Source organism: Ailuropoda melanoleuca, chromosome 14, assembly GCF_002007445.2.
Source record: "Ailuropoda melanoleuca isolate Jingjing chromosome 14, ASM200744v2, whole genome shotgun sequence".
Taxonomy (NCBI): Eukaryota; Metazoa; Chordata; class Mammalia; order Carnivora; family Ursidae; genus Ailuropoda; species Ailuropoda melanoleuca.
In genome coordinates this window covers 17,972,972-17,996,627 of record NC_048231.1, presented here as the reverse complement: position 1 = coordinate 17,996,627, position 23,656 = coordinate 17,972,972, and the positions used below count along the sequence as shown (strand labels likewise).

At 42.7% G+C, this 23,656-nt stretch overlaps 1 protein-coding gene and 1 pseudogene across 1 annotated transcript in view; one reads left to right on the top strand and one right to left on the bottom strand.

The window, feature by feature from the left end:
- Nucleotides 1–6,652: 6,652 nt before the first annotated feature.
- LOC117796089 lies at nt 6,653–6,929 on the bottom strand (annotated as a pseudogene).
- A 5,160-nt stretch (nt 6,930–12,089) lies between these two features.
- Nucleotides 12,090–23,656, top strand: part of SPTLC2 (serine palmitoyltransferase long chain base subunit 2) — a 98,915-nt gene continuing 87,348 nt past the window's right edge. Inside the window, exon 1 of the mRNA XM_002926349.3 lies at nt 12,090–12,297. Within this exon, the coding sequence (XP_002926395.1) occupies nt 12,178–12,297 (120 nt within the window). The 5' untranslated portion in view covers nt 12,090–12,177. The remainder of the gene's footprint in view (nt 12,298–23,656) is intronic.

Sequence of the window (23,656 nt, the reverse complement as noted above, 5' to 3'; positions counted from 1 at the left end):
AGCCAAAATCAAGAGTTGGCCGCTTAACCAACTGAATCACCCAAGTGCCCCATGTTAATTGTTTTTTTCTCTGTATCTTAGTCTTTTACAGGCTGTTGTTTAACGGAATTGTTTTCTTTTTTTTTTTTTTTTAAAGATTTTATTATTTATTCCACATAGATAGAGACAGCCAGCGAGAGAGGGAACACAAGCAGGGGGAGAGGGAGAGGAAGAAGCAGGCTCATAGCAGAGGAGCTTGACGTGGGCTCGATCCCGTAACGCCGGGATCACGCCCTGAGCCGAAGGCAGACGCTTAACCGCTGTGCCACCCAGGCGCCCCTGGAATTGTTTTCTCAATTTCATTTTCAGAATGTTTATTGCTAGAATATAGAACTCTATTGATTTTTGTTTATTAACCTTATATCCTGCGACCTTTGTATTTAACTTACCTATTAGTACTGACCATTTGTTAGTATATCCTTGGTATTTTCTATGTATAAGATAGTGTCGTCTGCAAATAGAGATTCCTTTAGTTCTTCCTTTCTAATCTGGATGACTTTTTTTCATTTTGTTGCAGAAGGAGCGGGAAAGAGAATCTCAAGCAGACTTCCCAGTACAGAGCCTGCTGCAGGGCTGGATCTCACAACCCTGAGATCATGACCCTAGCCGAAATTAAGAGTCGGATGTTCAACCTACTGAGCCACACAGGCGCCCCTGTCCTTTATTCTATTAAAATAATGTATTATGTTAATTTTTTAAAATGTTAAACTTAAAGCAAACTTGTAGTCCCACTCTGTCATTAGATTTTTAATTATTATAAATAGATTTAAAAAACCTGAAAAGTAGAAAAAAATTTTTTAAAAACTGAAAAGTAGTGGGGGGGGCGCCTGGGTGGTTCAGTTGGTTAAGCATCTGCCTTCAGCTCAGGTCATGATCCCAGGATCCTGGGATCAAGCCCCACGTTGGGCTCCCTGCTCATCTGGGAGTCTGCTTCTCTCTCTTTCTCTCTCTGCCCCTGCCCCCAACCTTGGGCTGGCTCTCTCTTTTTCAAATAAATAAATAAAATCTTAAAAAAAAGAAAACCCTGAAAAGCAGGAATACATTGAATTATCTACAACGTGAACACAGAATTCTTGGGTCTGATTCTTTGGGATACAAATGCATGAAAAGAAAAGATATGTAAACAACCGTCTCACTAGTGGATGAGAAAACAAACACAGGTGGGTACACAAATACCTGGACTATAAAATGATACATGTTGAGTGCTATACTTCATTATGGAACTGTAGCATGGGAACTACTCCTCTAGGACTCTGCTCCAGAAATAACAAGCGACTGGGTTGTCTGCCCGCAGTCTAGGCTGTGTTATATCTTGGTGACTGCTTGTACTGCTCATTTGGCCCCAAATTTTCTTCCCATTTTTCTTTCACTATATTTTTTTCTTGCTTATTTTTCCTGGAAGGTCATATATCAATATATATTATTAGTGATTTTAATTTCTTCCCCTTTTTCTTCTTCCCCTTTTCTTTTGCTTATATTATATTCTAACTTTCCTAGATTAAATATATGTTGCTTTTGTAATACAAACAAACATTACTTGGAGCACCTGTGTGGCTTAATCGGTTAAGCATCTGCCTTCAGGTCAGGTCATGATCCTGGGGTCCTGGGATTGAGTCCCATGTCAGGCTCTCTGCTCAGCAGGAGGCCTGCTTCTCCCTCTCCCTCTGCCTGCTACTCCCCCTGTTTGTGCTCTCTCTCTTTCTCTCTGCCAANCAAAAAAAAAAAAAAAAAAAAACCAAAAAAAAAAAAAAAAAAGAACTAGTGCTTTTCTCCATTCACACTTCATAAAATAATTTTTTAAAAAAGAAAAGAAACAAACATTACCTAAAAAGAAGGGTCCAGCTGGGGGCCCACAAGAGCGGCACCTGGAGTGCCAAGGAGCTAGGTGCCACAATGCAGGAGGCGGAGCGTGTGACTCGAGACAGAGCAGTGCATGGGGGCATCACAGGCACTAGTGGCTCCTCCTTTGCACTCTTCCATTGTCTTAATTTTATTTTTTATTTTTTCAGACTTTATGTTTAAGTAATCCCTACCCCCAATGTGGGGCTCAGACTCACAACCCCAAGATCAAGAGTCGCACACTCTACTGACTGAGCCAGTCAGGCGCCCCTCTTCCATTGTCTTAAACAGCAGCTCAGGGGTTCTGTTATATAACATGGAGACAATGCAAACCAGTCTGTTGACAGAAAGGGATGGAGAAAGGTAGTGACGGAGGGAGGGATCCCAATATGTACTGGGAATCTTTTGAGGTTGATGGGTATTTTCATTATGTGGATTGTGGAGATGATTTCACAGGTGTGTACATATATCAAAACTCATCATATCTTAACAGTTAAATATATATAGTTTACATAATATCAATTATACATCAATAATCTTGTAAAAAAGATTCTCCTGAGGGACTGTAATAGTTAGGGGGTTTTAAGTTCCAACTTAAAAAAAAATTCAACTGGCATAAACAATGAAAGAACATTTCTTGCTTCAGTATAACTGAAATGTCAAGATGTAGGCTTCAGGCATGGTTTGATCAGAGCGCCCCTTCCATATGTCTGTGAGCCACTCTGCTCACTTCCTGATGTTGGCTTCATCCTTACACAGGTTTTCTTTCTGGTAGCCCAAGGGCTGCAGCAGTTGTAGGCTTCATATTCATACAGCACACCTTCCAGGAGAATAGATAGGTTTCCTTCCTCCAATCATTGAACCCAAATCTCCAGTCCAGTCTTACCATGATCAGATCAACTAAGCTGTGTCTGTCCGTAAACCTGTCACTGTGGTAAGCGCCTGGGCAGCAGTTAACCCAGCTCTAAGTATATGACTACTAACCAGTGAAGGAAGAGTGGAATGGGTGATAGAGAAGCAACCCATTGAAATGATATGAAATGATATGGACTGGCAAATCTGTATGGAATGGTCAACATGAGGAAAGTCAAGATTGGGTTGAAACAGAAGGTGACTCTAAAGCTGTCATTTATGTTTTAAAAGGTGTTCTTGATATAAAACAGAAGTGTACTGTATTTTGAAATGTTAGAGTATCAGGGTCTTAAAGTGGGTACAAAAAAGTTCCTTTTCCCTGTCAACTGTTTAGGCACCCCTGTTGCCTCCTCACTGCTGTTCTAATTCCTGTGCTTTTCAGGACATCTATTGAAAGAACTTTCAGGTGACTTTGACGATACCCTGGGACCATAAGCAACAGAACAGCACTCTTCTAGATACAGGTTCAAATGGCTCTCCCAGATATCAAGCACCAAAAATGATTGCTTTGGAGGCAGTACAAGACAGGAAAATATGTGAGAAAAAGTTAGGAAAGATTGAGGGTATGGGCAAGAGCCTCAGAAGGCCATTTTAAAGGAAGTTATTTTGTCCAAGAATATGTAGCACTGCCAAGTAAATATAAACTGATGAGGAAGACAGCAAAATCCTTAAAGTATTCTATAATGCAGTGGAAGAGAAATGGCACCCTCACCGTAAACCTGTTCTGTTTAAAATCTCAGCGCTCCTGGATGGCTCAGTGGGTAGACTCTTGATCTCAGGGTGGTGAGTTCAAATTCCATATTGGGCATGGAGCCTACTTAAAAAACCTAAAATAAAATAGATACACAAATCTCATCACTCCATAGGATACATATGCCACCCTGCTTAGATGAATGAACCTTCTAACTTATGTCATTTTTCTTTTTTTTTTAACTGAAGTATCCTTTACATATATAATTCAATTATGTCATTTAAAACTGACCATACATAACATATTCGGAGCTAGTATGGTTGTCTGTGAGTCCTCTGTCATCATTTATGCTCCCTGTGAGAGTAAATTCTTAGTTTGTAGAGATGATATTTCTATTTTTCTGACATAACTCCATACACAGAGGTTGTTTTTTTTTTTTTTAAGATTTTATTTATTCATTTGACAGAGAGACAGCCAGCGAGAGAGGGAACACAAGCAGGGGGAGTGGGAGAGGAAGAAGCAGGCTCCCAGGGGAAGAGCCTGATGTGGGGCTTGATCCCAGAACTCCGGGATCATGCCCTGAGCAGAAGGCAGATGCTTAATGACTGAGCCACTCAGGCGCCCCCTATTAATTGCTTTGGGATGATGATTTGATGAAGATGAAAATGATAAGATACCAATCACTTTAATCAGTTTAAATAAACATCAATTTGGAGTAAATTTTGGAGGTTGGATTTGGGGAGGAGGGAAAGTCTAAAACCAGTATTTCTTAATAATGTCTTCTAAAAGTGGTGAGACTCTCCTAGGCATTCTTACCTCCTGCTTCTTGTTGTTATCATCAAGTCTAACATGAGCAGTACATCTGTTGTTTATGCCTGCCCAGCACCCATTTTTCTGGAAACAACACCTACCTCTTCCATTCCAGAAACCATTGGTCTCCAGTCTCAGAGCTCTTGGCTCAGACCTGAGGGAGTGGGCGGGCACAAGACTCAGGCCTGGCCAATCAATTCAACAGCTGCTTAAGGTGTGTGACCTGAACTGGGCCAATGGGAACTTAGCTGGGACTCTTCAATGAAAGTCCAGAAGGCTGAGATTTTAAAGCTGGTCGAATGCAAGCTTGCCAGCCACGAGCCATCTTTACTATGGTGTGGCGACCACCTAATGTGTGAGTGAAGCCAACTCAGAGAGACGCCAAGCCAAGGATGGAGGTGGATTCCTGATGGCATCGTTTGAGCACATGCATCCAGTTGGATCTACCCCCTACTCTTTTTGGTTATGTGAGCCAATAAATCTCCTTTGTAGTTAATCCAATTTGAATTCAGTTTCAAAACTTGCAACTCAAAAAGCTTGGACTAATAGCACCACCATTATCATAATGGTTATCTGCAGCACCACCCCTTCTTCCTGGAGCCAGAAGCAAAAGTCCACTTCCTGACACAGAACCTCAGATGATTGCCACAGTCAACTGAGTGAATACCCACAGGAAGTCCAGGGTGGCAGTGTGGGGTGTGGTGGTTGGGTAGGAGGCTCGGACGTGCTTCTAGGGCAGAGGAAACACACGGAGAGAGCTACCCTTGAGACACAGGCTCTAAATGCCTATTCCTGGAGCGCTCATCTGTCTTCTCTCCCAGGTCCAAATGCAAATACCTTGTTAGACACAGATTTTTTTTATTTTATTTTATTTTTTTTTAGATTTTATTTATTTGAGGGAGAGAGAAAGAGAGAGAGCACAAGCAGGGGGAGCTGCCTGCAGAGGGAGAAGGAGAAGCAGACCCCCTGCTGAGCAGGGAGCCTGATAAGGATCTCTATCCCAGGACCCTGAGATCATGACCTGACCCAAACGCAGAGCCTTAACCAATTGAGCCACCCAGGAGTCCCTTGTCAGACACAGATTGAAATCACTCTATTGGGTGCTTCGAAGGCACCCTGAGCCAATCAGGAACCACCATTCCTATTAAAGCTTCATATTTGCATGCCATCATTCCTTTAAACAGCCCAGGCCTCAAAATAATAATGCAATTCTAAGCTCTTGTCCCAGGGCCTACTCAGTTTTGTGGATGCGAATATTGCCACCGAAAATGGTCCAAAAATGTTATCCAAGATCTTCTGGCAAAAGTAGGGCCAGAAACTCAGGGAGAGAATCAGACTCTTTCACTCACTGTATTAAGTTAAGAGTAGTAAAAAGGGAAATAATAAACCCATTTCTTGTAAGTCAAGACCATAAGCTCCACAAGGAGCAGAGACTATGTTTCTTTCTGTTTTTCATTGTATTTTTTTTCTCATTGCCAAGTTTACACTCTATTTTTGCTTTTTAAAAAAGGAAATAAACTGGCGTATATAAGTACAAAAAGGAAACCATTTTGCTAGGGAATTTTTTTTTTTTTAAGATTTTATTTATTTATTCGACAGAGATAGAGACAGCCAGCGAGAGAGGGAACACAAGCAGGGGGAGTGGGAGAGGAAGAAGCAGGCTCATAGCAGAGGAGCTTGATGTGGGGCTCGATCCCAGAACTCCAGGATCACGCCCTGAGCTGAAGGCAGACGCTTAACCGCTGTGCCACCCAGGCGCCCCTAGGGAATGGTTTTCTGACAATATCTATATAAGAAGCTGAAGCTGTGAACATTCAGCATGTCAGTATTGAGAAGCTGTGCAGAGTATTACCATATGGAGTCACCATTTCACGGAGGTCCATGTGTCCCCTCACTAAGCAGGCATGACTCCACATTCTGACCTGCTGGCATAGGTCTCCCTAGGAACTCTGCCTCACACAATGTAAAGATAAAACCTAACACTCTTTATTTATTTTTTTAAACCTAACACTCTTTAAAAAAAAATAAAATCTTTAAGAAACAAAAAGGGGGGAACACCTGGCTGGCTCAGTGGACCCATCAACTCTTGATCTTGGGGTTGTGAGTTTGAGCCCCACATTGGGTGTAGAGATTATGTAAAAAAAAATAAAATCTTTAAAAGAAAAAACAAAAAACCTAACACTAGTAGGAACCATAATTTTTCAAAATAACCTGGGAAACATCAGGATGAGATGTTTCTATCAAGGATGGCATCCTGGAAGCCCCTTGGAAGTCACAGCACCTCACCATAAATCCTCAGGTGACAAGGTCACGTGACATGGTCAGTCCTGGACGACCCGGAGGTCAATAGTCTTTTTCCCATTAGAAGTTAGTTTTTGCCTCTGGTTTTCCATCGATCAAATCAAATCCCAGTTTTTCCAGGGGTTCTTGTGCCATCAGGTGCCTCTCCATTCTGCATCCTAAATAGTGTTTTGATTCATTTCTGCACAAAGCATTTTTGAATTTATTGTCAGGGAGACACTTGATGAATTTCTCTTTAAAGCTTTTATGTCACCAAAGTGATCCAGTGGGAAGCTGCCCCTGTCCTGGGCTGTGGTTGAAAGCTCCTGTACTCAAAATTCATGGCCGTTGACCTCATTGTATTTTTTTTTTTTTTGAGTAAACTCTATTCCAAACATGGGGCTCGATCTCACACCCCTAAGGTCAAAAGTCACATGCTCTACCAACTGAACCAGCCAGGTGCCCCTATCATTGTATTTGTAGTACCTGATGTAATAACATGATGCCCAGAAAAAAGTATGTCAAACAATTGGCCAAATACAAAAATTAATGAACGACCATGAAACGTTTGGAAAGGAAAGACTAAGTGATGATCTCGGGGTCAGGATCAGACAATACCTCTGAGTTGCCCAGCCCTAGTTTTTGTACCAAAGCAGAGTACCTCTAAAGGGCTCTTTCTCCCTTATGATTCTTCTGCAGTCTTAACTGATGTTCATCATTTCTGCCTGCCCAGTGTCCACTCCATTTTTCCATGAGGTCCTCAGTTTCTTTTTGGGAAATCACCTCTTTTCATTTTGCACCCTCTTTTTAGGAAGGTGAATTTTGGAAAGCAGCTCCCACCATGAAAGATAAAGGAACCACATCCTTCTATTTGCCCCCCTTCAGCCCCTCCCCAGTGGACCCATGTGACTTAAACTCAGCCAATCAGATGCTCTCTCCTGGGACTCGGCCTCTATGGCAAGTGATCTAAGACGGTAAGGGTGGTTGGGGGTCATTTCTTTTGGTGGTACAATTATCAGACAGTTTCTGCCACAGACCCTCCTAAGGGTTTGGCCCTCATGCTTTGGCCACCATCGTTTGGGCAAGCATTAGACATCTCACCTTGCTGCCCAAGCCCCAGATCTCTTGCTCCTGACTTTTTCTAAGCCTGCTTCTTCAGCCTTCAGCCATGTCACTGAGCTGCTAATAACCTTCTGTGTAAGTCACCCAGCCTTAACTTGCATGCATGCAACCAAGACCCCTGATAGCACAGGCTGCCTGCTCCTCCGGCGAACTAGCCTGCTTTCTCTCACTTCATTTCTCTCTTTTTTTTTTTAAGATTTTATTTATTCGACAGAGATAGAGACAGCCAGCGAGAGAGGGAACACAAGCAGGGGGAGTGGGAGAGGAAGAAGCAGGCTCATAGCAGAGGAGCCTGATGTGGGGCTCGATCCCATAACGCCGGGATCACGCCCTGAGCCGAAGGCAGACGCTTAACCGCTGTGCCACCCAGGCGCCCCTCATTTCTCTTTCTAAGCAGTGGTCTTACGTGGCCCTTTAAAAATACTATACTGGGGGCGCCTGGCTGGCTCAGTCCGTAAAGCAGACAACTCTTGATCTTGTAGAGTTTACTTTAAAAAAAATTTTTTTTAATGCTGTACTGGAAGCCTCCTCCTCAGTACTCCTTCCCAGTGATTGTTATTTGTTCTTTTCATTCCCAGGTTCTAGCTCCTTGTAGCAGACAATGATAGGGCTGTCCTTTCTTTGCGGCAATTCCTCCTTCTTTGTAACTGATTCCTCACCTCCAGCAGCTTGACCTTGTGCTTTGGCCACCATGGTTTGGGCGAGCATTAGACATCTCACCCTAAGCTGGGCCAATCAGATCTCTCTTTCCTGGAAATTTATAAATTTGACCTAGGGAATATGAAAGTAGTAAGTGGCTAAGAGCTAAGCCTCACAAGTGGGTTGGCACTGGGAAGAAGGCCTATAATTTTCTGTTGCCAAGGTTTGGGATAGTTGAGTCCTCACACTCCCCTATCTTGGGGAGAGTTGCAATAATTTTCCCTTTCTTGATGAAGTTTTCTTTTCTTTTCTTTTTTTTTTTTTAAAGATTTATTTATTTATTTGACAGAGATAGAGACAGCCAGCGAGAGAGGGAACACAAGCAGGGGGAATGGGAGAGGAAGAAGCAGGCTCCCAGCAGAGGAGCCTGATGTGGGGCTCGATCCCAGAACCCCGGGATCACGCCCTGAGCCAAAGGCAGACGCTTAACCGCTGTGCCACCCAGGCGCCCCTCTTGATGAAGTTTTCTAATATTGACCTATGTTAGCTGCAATCACAAGAACCTTAACACATTTGCCATGTGGCTTAACACAAAGAGCTGTGTGACTTAACACAGTCGCCATGTGATAGAAGGCTTCTTGGAGGCAGGGCCAGATTTTCATTCATTTTCTCAGTCATTTATTGAGTATTTACTATGTGCCAGGCACTGTGCTGGGTACTAGGAACCCAAAGGTGAATTAGACAATCCCCTGACCTCAAGGAGCTTGCTCTCTGTCTAGTTGGGGGTATAAGTGTATTCATGCATTCATTCCTTCATTCATTTGACAAATAATTCATTTACTCAACTAATGATTGCCAGCACTTATTGACTATTATGTGACAGGCCCTGGTACTAAATGCTTTTCTTTTTTGGTTCTCACAACAACTCTATGAGGTGTATTTCATTTTACAGACAAAGAAACTGAGTCACAGGGAAGTCAAGCAGCTTTGCCAAAGTCACAAGGCTTTTAAGTGCTAGAGCTGGGTTTCCAATTCTGTGTGACCACGGAGCTCTTGCTTTGAACCACTCTGTAATCTCACTCAAAAAAAAAAAAAATCCCAAAGTAATGTGACACGTGCTTGCTTAGACAGGTGTGTATAAAGTTCATGGTGAAGAAAGACACTAATCTGGTGAGGAAGTTGGAGTTCAAGAAAGGTTTTACAGTTGAAATGGCTTGAGTAATCTTGAAGGAAGACTTGTAGCCCCGGTGCCTAGCCCAGAACTTTGCATGTGAGCTCAGTAGAATGATGATGAGGTGACTTCTGCATCTGGAAGGAGCTGTTTTCCTGTTTGCATGGAGCTTGGGGTGTTACCTACTGCCTTCTGCGGCATCCCTTTTGTGATTTAGCAATGGCGTGCAAGGTTATCAGATCATTTGTGTATTATATCATTGATGGTCACAAAAGCCCTGTGAGGTAAGTAGTACAGGTATTAATTTTGTAAGATGGGTGAGGAAACCAAGGCTGATGTTGCATGACTCATCCAAGACCATGCATGGTGAGTAAGTGGCAGAACAAGACAAGGACCTGTGTCCTACCTTCCGGAGAGAGGGACTGACTAACAGGATTCCTCTAATCTAGCCACGGTCCTCACTCTTAGGCTCTAGTTTAAGGCTTTGCTCTTCCCAGCCTCTGTACCTGAGCTTTTGAAGATTCCCTCTCCTGGGAACATCCTCCCCTTATTTCTCATTCCCAGTTCTCCAAATACTGCTCATCCTTCAAGATTAAGCTCATCCTACATCTTCTTCCCAAGTCCTTTCCAAATTCATTCAGCTTACTATCTAAGCTTCCATTAAATCCCTTAGCCCTGCTTTCCAACCAGATTCCTGCCCTGAAAAACTTTCTGTATGGAAAGTCTAGACCTGTCACTGTGGCCCAGCCTTCCTCATCAGAACTCCAGCCTTCTGTAGGCCTTCAATTGCTGTTTGCGTTACACATCTTTTCTCTCACTAGAATGTAAGCGCCATGAGGTGCAACCACGTTTTTCTTTTAGCCTCATACTGCTATCACAAACTTAGGTTCTTTGGGATCATAGTGTTTGTTGACTCAAAGAAGGTATCTGCTCTGTCCACCTGCTGTTAGATTGTTCAGCTCCTAAACCATGAAAAACTGATAGCTTGTCAATCCCTTTCCTAAAGATGCGGTAGGGGGAAGAATGCACGGATTCTCATAGGCCCATTCAGCAATTAAAAATGCAGTGCCTGGGTGGCTCAGTCAGTTGAGTGTCTGACTTTTGATTTCAGCTCAGGTCATGATCTCAGGATCCTGGGATTGAGCCTCAAGTCAGGCTCCACACTCAGCAGGGAGTCTCCTTGAGGCCTCTCTCTCCCTGTCCCTCTCCTTCTGCCCCTCCCCCACCCCATGCTCTCTTTCTTTCTCTCTAAAATAAATAAATAAATCTTTAAAAAATTAACCAACACTTAATGAATTTACTAATGGCCAGGTCTTCTACAAAATACACTATATGTCTTAACTCAAATCCTCAGGACAACTATTATTATCTCCACTGAACAGATGAAGATATATAGCGGTCACTCAGCTAGTAAGTGGCACAGCCGGGATTCAAATCCAGACCACCCCGAGAGTCAATACTCTTAACTATGACACTAAATTATTATTTTTTAAAAGATTTTATTTATTTATTTATTTATTTAAGAGAGAGAGAGAGAGCACAAGCAGGGGGAGAGGCAGAGGGAGAAGCAGACTCCCCACTGAACAGGGAACCTGACACGGGCTCAATTCCAGGCCCCCGGGATCATGACGTGAGCCGAAGGCAGATGCTTAACCGACTGAGCCACCCAGGCACCCACCTATGACGCTAAATTCTTTATGTGTAACCAAAAGTCTCTTTGCGACGTAGATCCATTTCCTTTCTAACCCCTATGGGAAGATAGAACGCAAGGGGTGCAAAATAATATCTATTATGCTATGGGCCAGGCATTATATTTCTTGCAATAAGCCTACGAAACAGGAATTATTAACTCTATTTTTGAGAATTTGGCTCCCAGAGTGGCTAAATACACAAGGTTTAGCTTTCAGTTATTGGCAGAGTTGGAATAAGACCAGGTTTCCTGACTCTTAAGGAAGTACTCTTTAAAGGAAATCGTACAGAAAACCCTGATTAGGGGCAGATGTGAAGGGCAAAGAGACATCCGAATTATTAAGGAATGTGTTAATGTACGCAGCGTATTGAAGAATGGTGAGAGAATGCTAAAAATGCTGTTCTATAGATACGCACATAGGCATTCGCTGATTACATAAAGGAGCCCGGTGCCCGCCTTGGATTCACATCCCAGAACTTCCCCGAGGCAAGGGCAGAGAGGGCGCCACCTGTCCGGGAGAACCCGGGAACCCGCTCTGGACACTAGGGCTCAGCCCCCTTCCTGTCCTCACATTCTAATTGGCCTACTTCTTCCTGGGCCCCGCCTCCTCTGCGTGGACCCAGAAGCCGCCAAACCCTACCCAGACCCCTCGACACCCCCGAGCCGCCTTTGCTGTTGCCCGTGATTGGCCGGACAGCACCATGGGGTCCGCCTCCTTCTCCTCCAGATTGGCCAGGAGTCCTTAGGCTCAGGTCCCTCCTGTCCGGCCCCGCCCCGTTTCTCTTTGGCAGCCGGGCCTTGGGCCAGCCACCGCCTCCGCGGGAGTGGGCCCCGCCCCCCTGTGACGGCCGGGCTGGTAATTGGCGGCGGCGCGCAGCCATTTCCGGTTTCGGGGAGGTGGGTGGGGTGTGGAGCGGGACTGGAGCAGCCGCCGCCTGGGCCGCCGCCTACAGAACCTTCCTTGTGCCTGGTGATACCGGGACGATGCGGCCAGGGCCCGGAGGCTGCTGCTGCCGTCGCCCGGTGCGGGCGAACGGTTGTGTGGCGAACGGGGAAGTGCGGAACGGCTATGTGAGGAGCAGCGCCGCAGCCGCCGCCGGCCAGGTATGGTGGGACCCGGCGGCCGGGCTGAGCCGGAGGTGGCGGGCGGGGACTCCGCGAGCTGTGCCCGTGCGGAGCCGGCAGAGGGGGCTGCCGGGCGGGGCGAGGTCGCGGTGACCGTCCGCGGGGGCGGGCGCCGGGCACGGCTCAGGTGCGCTGGCGGCGGTGTCTTGGCGCTGACCGGGCCTGCCCCGAGCGGGAGGTTCAAGGGCGGCGTAGGGGCTCCCTCGTATCTCCGCGTCTGAGGTCTTTCTCCTTTCCTCCGGAGGTTTGGGCTCTGCTCAAAGCTCGAGTACCTTCCTCCCCCTGATCTGGCCAGAAATGCGGGTCGGTCCCCCGGGGAGGCAGGGAGTGACCCCGCGGACCCCGGGAATATCCACTCGAGGGCCCTTGGTTCTTCCTCTCGAGGTTCCTTCCTCATGTCCTCGAGGTGGTTGCTTCCTCTTAGAGTCCTGAAACCCTCCAAGGAAAACCATTCTCGGGGTCCTCAGCAAGCAAAGAAAGTTAGGAGGTGGTACCAGGCGAAAACACACCCAAGTGTCTTCCTACCACATCTTCCCCTTCTGCAGGCAAGGCGCTGGACCACACATCTGACAGTGAACCCGGTCTGGTGCCTCTTACTCAGCCTGTGGTGAGACCCTCATCGTGGGCTCCAGATTGAGTTAGGAACCCAGGTGGTGACTTGTGATGAGTCTCCATTACCAGTTAACCAAGGCTGAATCACCAAGTCCAGGGAGTTCTGAAATATTTTGAAAAGTTTTGAATTGAAGACAGTAATTAGTAACAGCCTTCCAGTTCTCTGGATTGACCGATCCCCTAATGTGTTTTTAAAGACAAAACAAGCTGGTTAAAAAGATTAAAAGATCAGTCAGTGTTGCTGGAAGTGTTGTGAGTTTTGCAATTGACTTTAATACTTAAAATCCCGTTTAGATATTAAGGGAAACTTTTTCTTGCCGCAAAGTCATCTGTTCCCAGAAGTAATGTGACTATTGTGATTTAATTTGACTTTAGTATAGATAGCTAGCTGCCTCCTCCCCCAGTCAGTAGATGGGATAGATAGGCCTATTACTTTTTGGTGTGAAACAGAAAATAAAGCATTCCTCTGGGTCATGTTGACATAGTAAGGCTATGAGAGTTGGTGGGAAAACACATAAAAGAGACTTGACTTCCCCTGAAGTTGTAAGGTGGAAGGCACCATAATGCACAGATTCCAAAGATTTGTTTTCATTTTAAATAATTGAGTGAGAGAGGAAGTGTAAGCACACTCTCATTATTGGTTGTGTAAGGGGTTGTTTTTTAGCAACATAAATGGCTAATAAGACAAAATTGCTGTGGTAGGGATTATAACAGGGAAACCTGACGGGTGGGAGTCAGAAAATACATTGCAGATGAAGGACTGGATTATGATTTTTTAAGAGGGAAAAGGAAGTCAAGAGAAAGGTGTTCACACTTCAGAGGTATTTTGTGTTTAGGTGCTCTTTTCACTTAACATAAGAGTTATGTTCTCATTTAATACTAAATTCCTCCTCTAATCTCTAACAGTCTAGCATTTGTAGGTATGATATTTCTTCAGAGGTTGCCAACTAATAGTAAGATGAAGACACATCAAGTTGCTAAAGTGAAATTCTAAAAATCTGTATGACTCTAACATCTGGCTGACTTTTTCTACCGTATTTTAGTGAAAAATTCCACTCAAGGCACTAATCTGGAAGACTGGTCTACTAGAACGCCTGAAAAAATGGTCAGGGCTCCAGTATCCCTGCTAGAAAACTCTTTTTTTTTTAAAGATTTTATTTATTTATTTGATAGAGATAGAGATAGCCAGCGAGAGAGGGAACACAAGCAGGGGAGTGGGAGAGGAAGAAGCAGGCTCACATTAGAGGAGCCTGATGCGGGGCTCGATCCCATAACGCCGGGATCACGCCCTGAGCCGAAGGCAGACGCTTAACCGCTGTGCCACCCAGGCGCCCCCTTGCTGGAAAACTCTTGGTCACCGTGTGTTTAAAATGAGGACTTCAGGGATATAGCTTTGTACATGGATATGAGGAATACTATCTGTTAGTTTTGTTTTTTGTTTTTCTTAAGCAAAGGAGAGGCTTTGGTAACTTCATTGGAACAGGAGTATCTTTAAAATAATTAAGTTGTATTGTTTCAATTAAAGTGATAGTGCACCAACCCCTATTTATTTTCTCTCACTTTCCGGGGGAAATGTTGCCAATTATGCCATAAAAATACACATAAGATGTTAAGCGTGCAGGGGTGTGTCATCTTTTAACTAAAGTATAAATTTAGAGTTTTTAAACCTGGGATATACATTCATTTCCTCACATATCCCAACATTTGTCTTTTAATGAACACGAGAGAAGTTAGAAACTTCTAGGATTCTTTTACACTCTCAAGAGTTGCAGTGTTTGAAGGGATGAAGATACGTGCTTGCCCTTTGTTGGATTTGGGTTTAGAGTTTGAGTAAATAGATCCTGTGATAGAATGGGCATGTAAAACAATCAAATGTTGCTGTTTTTGTTTTCTGGTTTTTTCCTCCATTTTTTTCTTATTGTGGTAAAACGCACATGACATAAAATTTACCATCCTAACCGTTTGTGGGTGTACGGTTCAGTGGCATTAAATGCATTCATCATGTTGTGCAACCATCACCACCATCCACTGCCGTAACTTTTTTCATCTTGTAGAACTGAAACTCTATACCCATTAAACATAACTCCCCATTCTCTCCTCCTGCCCTTGGCAACCACCATTCTGTTTTCTTCCTCTATGAATGTGACGCTGTGAGTACCTCATATAAATGAAATCGTATTTTTCTTTTTGTGTCTGGCTTATTTCATGTAGCATAATGTACTCATGGTTCATCCATGTAGCAGTGTGTATCAGAATTTCCTTCCTTTTTTTTTTTAAAGATTTTATTTGTTTGAGAGACAGAGAAAAAAAACGCATGAGCGGCGGGGGAGGGGGGACAAAGGGAGAGGGAGAAGCAGACTCCCACTGAGCAGGGAGCCCAGCACAGGATTTGATCCCAGGACTCTGGGATCATGACCTGAGCCAAAGGCAGACCGATTGAGCCACTGAAGCACCCCAGAATTTCCTTCCTTTTTAAGGCTGAATAATATTCCATTGTATGTACATACCACATTTTACTTAGCTGTTTGTCAGTGAACACTCGGGTTGCTTTCAGGGCTTAGGTATTGTGAATAGTGCTGCTTTGAACATGGGTGTAGAAATAGCTCTTCAAGACCCTGCTTTCAGTTCTTTTGGATATATACCCAGAAGTGGAATTGCTGGATCATATGATAATTCTATTTTTAATTTTTCGAGGAAATGCCACACTGTTTTCCACAGCAGCTAAACCATTTTACCTTCCCATTAATAGTGAATAAGGCTTCCAATTTCTCCACATCCTTACCATTTGTTATTTTCTCTCTCTTTCTTTCTTTCTTTCTTTCTTTCTTTCTTTCTTTCTTTCTTTCTTTCTTTCTTCCTTTCTTTTTGGCACACAAGCTGTGATAATAGGGAAAGATATGCATATATGTTTCTGCTTCTAGTTCCTGGCACAGAGCTCCTAAAACTTATGTAATTTCCTAAGTGATAGGAATACTAGGAGCATCTTTTGTTCTAATATTTAGTCTTTGACTCTTATTCCTGACACAGAGTTCCTAAATCCCTTGGAATTTCGCTGGTGATAGCAGTGTCTTTTGTTCTAATGAGGTGAGTCTGGGTGGGCTCCTGGATGGGGGCTGCTCACCAGAAAGACCAAGCCATGTTTAGAAGCTTGGAATTGTCAGCCCCACCCCGCATTCTCCTGAGAGTGGAACGGGCCTGGAAATGAAGTTAATGATTGCTCATGCAGATGTCGTGAAGCCTCCATAAAAATCCCCAAAGTACCAGGTTGAGAGAGCTTCCAGGTTGCCGAACATGTGGAGATGTTAGAGTGGCATGCCCCTTCCCACACACCTTGCCCCCTGTGCACCTCTTCCGTTTGGGTGTTCATCTGTATCCTTTATTATATCTTTTTATAAGAAACTAGGAAACAGTAAATAAACAGGTTCCTGAGTTCTTGTGAGCCATTCTAGCAAATTATCATCCAGAGGAGGAAGTGGTGGGAACCTGATTAGTAGCTTCTGGGTTAGAAGCACAGGGGACAACCTGGACTTGCGACAGGCATCCCAGGCAGGGGTGGGGTGGGGAGCGGTCTTGTGCGACCAAGCCCTTCACCTGGGGATCGCACATTATCTCCAGGTGGAGTGTGTCAGAATTGAGTTAAATTGACACCAGCTGGTGTCACAAAAGTGCTTGTTGGAGTGGAAACTGCCCCCACATTAGGTGTCAGAAGTGCTGTGAGTGTGGTACCTCTGTGAGAGCATAGGGGAAGCATCATAGGAGTATTGGGTTTTGTTTTTTACGGCAGTCCTGTGTAGACATTACTATTTTTTAATGATGACAGCAGACAGAGTTTTCGCAAGGAAGAGGAGCAGTAAAGCAGTAATTTTTCTTCCCTTGCCATTCAGAGGAGAGTAGGGTCAGCCTTTATTTGGGGTAAAGGGTGACAATTAGCGCTGGGGAAACTTTGAAAGAGTTAAAATGGAAAGCTTTGGCAGAAGCTTAGAGCTGGAAGAAACCTTTAGGGGTTTATGTAATTCAGTCCTTTTATCTCTTTGTAGGACTTTATTAAAACTAATCTTGATAGATGATTCTGTCCTATTTTTAAAGACCTCTGGAGGCTTTGCAGGAAATTTTTTTTCAGCAGCATGTTGCAGCATTCAGTGATTTTAATTACAAGATTTTTTACTGTGGATTTAACGTTTGATTAAATACCATATTTTGGTTGCACCTGAGATATAATACTGTCTGTTTTTACTTTTAGAGCTCCTTGTTTGTAGCACTTTTTTTAGATCTTCCATTTCTTTATAGAACTTTTAAGATTGAGACATGCATTTTACCTTCCTTAGTTATTTAGCAAGTATTGAAGGAAAGAAACTATCTGCCTTTGAGGCTGTTCTGAGACTAAGTTTCTTCCCTTTAGAAGTAGTTTTAATGACCTATTAGAATGATGACGGCCTCCTAGCTGCCAAAATAAGTAAGATTCTAAGGAGGACTTGGGGCACAAGTCATGTTCTTTAGGGCAAGCAAAGTTGAAAGAACAAAGAGCTGGTCCTGCTACTCGCACTTGGAAGGAGGCAAATGAATAACTAATGAAGGGTGATTTACTAAATAGCTGCTAGCTTTTGTTTCCACTGAGAGGAAACAGTAACGGTGAAAAGAAGTTAGTTATGAGACAAGAACTGGAGGAGTATCTAGAATGGCCTGGATACCTGTTCAGGTTTTGAAGGCCTGACGAGACTTCCGAAGACCTCAAGGCTTTGCAAAAATAATGTTGTAACTACAGCTGTGGGACTAGATTTTTGTTTTGAATGCTTTTTGTTTCAAGGAGAACATTTCAAAATCTTGCTAGCCGGATCTGAAAGATTCCAGAGTTATTTGAGGTACTCAGGAATTATTTTTAATAAAAATTCTTGGGAAATGAGACCAGTATTTAATATATAAACCTCTGTGTTCTTAAGATAGTATTTTTTTTTATTTTTTTATTTTTTTTTTTTTAAAGATTTTATTTATTTATTTGACAGAGATAGAGACAGCCAGCGAGAGAGGGAACACAAGCCAGGGGGAGTGGGAGAGGAAGAAGCAGGCTCATAGCAGGGGAGCCTGATGTGGGGCTCGATCCCTTAACGCTGGGATCACGCCCTGAGCCGAAGGCAGAAGCTCAACCGCTGTGCCACCCAGGCGCCCCTAAGATAGTATTTTAAAACTTGCATATTCAGAGAAAGACTTGCCCACTTTTTAGGGTTGGCCGAGGTGCCCTAGAAACTTCATAGTGCTCTGGGCAAGATAGTTAATTGGTTGAGATTCAATTAGATTCAGTTTTTTGAAAGAAAGAAGTAGTGTGTATTGGCAGAATGGGCAATTGAGAGGGATGGGTAGAGACTGTTTGCATTCTGAGTGGGTGTGCCTTACTTGATTAAATACACGGTTTGTGGCCTCAAAAGTCAGTTGCCTTCTGAATAGCTTCTAAGAAAGCTTCCATAGTATAATTTATAGTTTGTGACTGTTTAAGGAAGTCCTTGCTCTTCACACATTTAATTTCAGAAGATTTATCATTTGTCTTTAAGGCTGCCTTCAAGACCCATTATAAAGGTTAAGGTTGCTGTTTTTCCATTTGTTCTAAAATTTTTTGCTTCTGATTATGAAAAACAATACATGTGTATTACAGGGCCCTAAAGGATTGAGGTAACCCCTGGTGTTGGGGGTTAATTTTTTTAATGGGGTCTGTTTTACCAGTCCTGCTTTCTGATAATTTCTAAGTATAGTGAAATACACAGTTGTACTGACACTATGGGTATGACCCAGGCTTACTCCAAATAACACTTACTGAGGTTGAGGAAAATACTCAACAATTTTTGTAATCTAGGAAGGTTTAGAAACTATTGTGTAGATAAGTACTGACCTCTCAAATGTGAAGGTTTTGACTTATTCTAAAATAAGCCTCTTGCTGCCTAATTAGTAAGCCCTTTCAGCAAACATCTGAGATTTTACTGCAGTACTACCCTTTAACCGCAGGGCATATGTTCCACGATCACCAGTGGATGCCTGCAACCATTGTATATAGTGGATAGTTCAGAACCCTGTGTATATATATTTTTCTATACATGCATACCCATGATAAAGGTTAATTTATAAATTAGGCACAGTAAGAGAGTAACAACAATAATAATAAAATAGAAAATTATAACAATATACTGCAATAAAAGTCATGTGAATGTGGTCTCTCTCAAAATACATTATTGTACTGTACTTACTCTTCTTGTGATGATGTGAGAGGATAATAAGCCTACATGATGAGATGAAGTGTGGGGGATGACGTAGGCATTGTGACCTAGTATTAAACTTACTCTTGAGCTTTTGATGATACGTTAGAAGGAGGATCCTCAGCTTTCAGACTGGGGTTGAGCGTGGGTAATGGAGGGACTACTGTATTTGCATTGTGCCTAATATGTAATAGGAACTCAGGAAATCTTAGTTGAAGGAATGGATGGGTGATAGTTGAAGCTGTGCAAATTGGTGAAGCAGACAGAAGATGGCATTAAGCAAGAAGAGGAAGTATGAAGGATATAATATTGGGGAATCGTGGGAATTGTGCTGGTCACCCCCTGGTACTCTATGACACTGCTGAGGAAGGTTGATTGTGAGAGAACAGAAGCATTAGGAAGTGGTCTGAGAAAGCCCTAGGAGAGGGAGGCTGTTTCAATTAGGAGGGGTAAGCAACATCTTGGTGGTGGGAAACCAAAGATGTAGTTACAATAGGTACCCTTTACTGTGACCAGGACCTCTCCCAGCTTCTTCACCTATCTGATCTTCACAGGGGCCTTGCAGGGCAAATATTATCACCATGTTCTAAATAAGACTGAATTCCAACCATTTAAAAAACTGTCCCAGTTAGTTAGTTGGTAGAGCCTGGTTTATCTTACTCTATTAAGCCACTGGATTTGGCAGTTTAAAAATTACTGGTAACATTTGAGGAGTTTAAATTAGATACGCCACAAGTTATGCCACACTCTGAACATGTATTTCCGGAAGTGTCGTCTTTTTTCTACAGGCAACTTAAGTAGGGAGTCCACATTTTTTCTTGTAATCAGGATAAATTCCCTACTTTTTGTCAGTAAGTGTCTCCTAAGGAATGGACTGAAAAGTGCTTCCAAAGCTCGCTGGAAAACAAACATATTTTGACATTATGATTTTCCTATTTGAAAACTCAGAAACGGAGACGCCCACGTGTATGTGCCCTGGATCATTTCAGTTCAGCGGCGCCCCGTGCACTCAGGCAGCAGGGTTCTGCCCCAGGGTCACTGTTCTCCCCTGCCACCCACATCTGCGGGGTAGTACCTTCTGATCTCCAGATAAGCACCGGGGCCTAACAGCCAGATGCCGCAGTCAGGAGATCCGAGCATGAGCGCAGCTCTGCCACAGATCCTGCTCCTTGCTTGGAGCTCTCTTCACTTCTACATGTGCTGGGCCTATAACACCATGCCCTCCACGCTGGTTCTGGAGTGGGCACCGCGAGAGGCTACCCGGTTAGCATCAGTTTCCCTTCTCTGCGGATAATCTATTGTTACGGGGGGGGGGCGGTAAGGCCCCTGGTGGTCACAGCTGTGCAGTATGACCATATTCCTGGAGCGTAACTGACCGACACGGGGGTAAGCACCTATGCCAAAACGAACCCAACAACCCTTTTAGGGGGATTTAAAATTTCCAGGGGGAGAGTTTGTCCTTAAGGAGAATAGTATCTGTGTTATACTCCTCATCAGAGTTTACATATCTGAAAAGGTTTGCATTTTTTCAGTTTTAACAAGGGTTTCTTGAACATTTGCATATTTTCAATAAAATTTAAAAGGTACACGTGTAGTGTTTCTCTTTTTTAAAAGATTTTATTTATTTATTTGAGAGAGAGCATGAGTTGGGGCAGGGCAGAGGAAGAGGAACAAGCAGACTCCCGGCTGACCCGAGAGCCTGAGGCCAAGCTCCCTCCCAGGACCCCACCTAGATCAGGACATGAGCCCATGACCTGAGCCGAAATTAGATGCTTAGCCAGCTGAACCACCCAGGTGCCCCTGTAGTGTTTCTCTTGTAGTCAACATACTTTACATGCAGTTTTATCTGAAAATACTGGAGTTGGAAAAACATCATACTTGCAGAACATTAAACCAACACATTAAAGTATAAAGAAAATAAATATCTCCTGAAATTCTACAACCCAGAGATAACCACTGTTACATTTTGATTATCCTGCCAGACAAATAATACACACACACAAATACACACAAATATACAAATATATATATACATTTATATTTGTGTAATAGGGAGGGGGTACAATTTTACATAAAAGAAATTGCTTAATATCTTTTTTTTTTTTTTGCTTAGTATCATTACTATATCCTATCACCAGTCAATAAGACAAACATCATTCTTTTAAGGGTTATGTAAATTCCATAATATGAATCTATAGTGTAATTTATTTAATGAATCCCTGTGCATAATATGTAGACTTTCCCCGGAATTTTCAATATATGAACACTTTATACATCTCCACTCTTGATTTTTTCACAAGGATAAATGCCTAGAAATGAGATCATCACTCAAAAAATGTATGTGTATATGTATGTGTGTATATATGAGATTCTGATCAGAATCAGAATATCACTTTAAAATGAATTTAAAGGAAGCTTTAGAGATATTCTTAAAGTTTCCTTATTTCTAAAGTGTAATTGACCACAATTTAAGTGATCCAAACCTCATCTTTAAATGAATTAAACTACTGTCTCAAAATATAATGTAACACAGAATCATCTTGAGTTCCCAGAGTGCATTGGTGAAAATGTAGCACAAATGTTACTTTTCTCAAATTGATCTTTAAGTCAGGGTTGTTCCAGTGCACAGTCCTACCCTCTAAGTGTTCTGGAGTTTTTTCTTCTCTCTTTCTCTCCTTCCCTCTCTCTCATTCTTTTTTTCCTGACAAATTAATTCTAAAATTCATGTGCAAAAGCAAAGGGCCAGGAAGAGCCGCCAGGAAGAGCCAAGGCTGTTTGGAAGAGAAATTAGGTAGGAAGAATCACCTTTATTAGATAATAAGACTTAGCATAAAGCTGTAGTAATATTGGCAGTATGATTTTGATGGAATAGAATAGAAAATCCAGAAGGAGCACACTATGAATATGGAGTTTGCTAGATCATGGTGGTGGCATTTCGAATCAGTGAGGAATGGACTAGTGCTGAGACAGGTGGTTTTCCATGTGGAAAAAGAAGAAGAGAAGAAAAAAAAAAAGATCCCCACCTCACACCAATCTGTTAAATCAATTCCAGGTTGTTAGAAACTCAAATGTGAAGATAAGAAGAAATATAAAACTCTGGCATATAGGAAAAAATATTTATGACCTTAAAGTATAGAGTGACTTTCCTAAAAGCAACAAAGCACAAATTATAAAGTAAAGGTTGATAAGTTTGATTGTTTAAAACTTTTGCACACAGTAGCATCAAAAAGAATAAAAGGTTTAGGAAGAAATTTAAATAGTACAAAACTTGCACCCTGGAACCCACAAAACATTTTGAAAGAAATTAAAGGGGATCTAAGTAAATGCAAAGACGTCCAGTGTTCTGGAATTGAAAGACTTAATATTGGGGTGCCCGGCTTACTCGGTAGAGCATGGGACTCCTGATCTTGGGGTCGTGAGTTCATGTTGGGCGTAGAGCTTGCTTAAAAAGAGAGAGGGAGACTTAATATTGTTAAGTGCAATCCCTGTCAAAATCCCAGCTGACTCTTGGAGACATTGACAAGCTGATCCTAAAATTTATATGGAAATATAAGAGACCCAGAATAGACAAAGTCTTGAAAGGGAAGAAATAAGTTGGAGGACTCACCCTTCCTGATTTCAGAACTCACTATAAAACCACAGTAATCAAGATAGTGTGGTACTGCCATAAAGATATACATATAGGTCAATGGAATATAACTGAGAGTCCAGAAATAAACCCTTAATTTATGGTCAGTTGGTTTTTCTGTAAGAGTACCAAGACAATTCAAGGGGGCAAAGGATGATCTTTTCAACAAATGGTGTGGGGATAACTATGTATCTACATGCAGAACTAATTTGGATCTCTACCTCATCCATATACAAAAAATCAACTCAGAATGAACCAAAGACCTAAATGTTAAGAACTGTCAAATTTTTAGGAAAACACATAGGTATAAATCTTTGTCAATTTTGATTAGGCAGTGGTTTTTTATTTTTTATTTATTTTATTTTTTTAAAGATTTTATTTATTTATTCGACAGAGATAGAGACAGCCAGCGAGAGAGGGAACACAAGCAGGGGGAGTGGGAGAGGAAGAAGCAGGCTCCTAGCGGAGAAGCCTGATGTGGGGCTCGATCCCATGATGCTGGGATCACGCCCTGAGCTGAAGGCAGACGCTTAACCACTATGCCACCCAGGCGCCCCTAGGCAGTGGTTTTTTTAGACATGACTCTAAAAGTATAAGCAACCCACTAAAAACTGGAGTAGGTGAAAATGAACTTTTGTAATGTTTTATACTTTTGTGTTTCAAGGGACACCATCAAGAGAATGAAAAGGTAATACACAGTATGGGAGAAAATATTTGAAATCATATAGTAGATAAGGGACTTGTTAGCTAGAATATATAATGTACTCTTACAGCTCAACAATAACAAGACAACCCAATTTCAAATAGACAAAGGATTTGAATAGACAGTTTCTCTAAAGAAGATGTACAGATGGCTAAT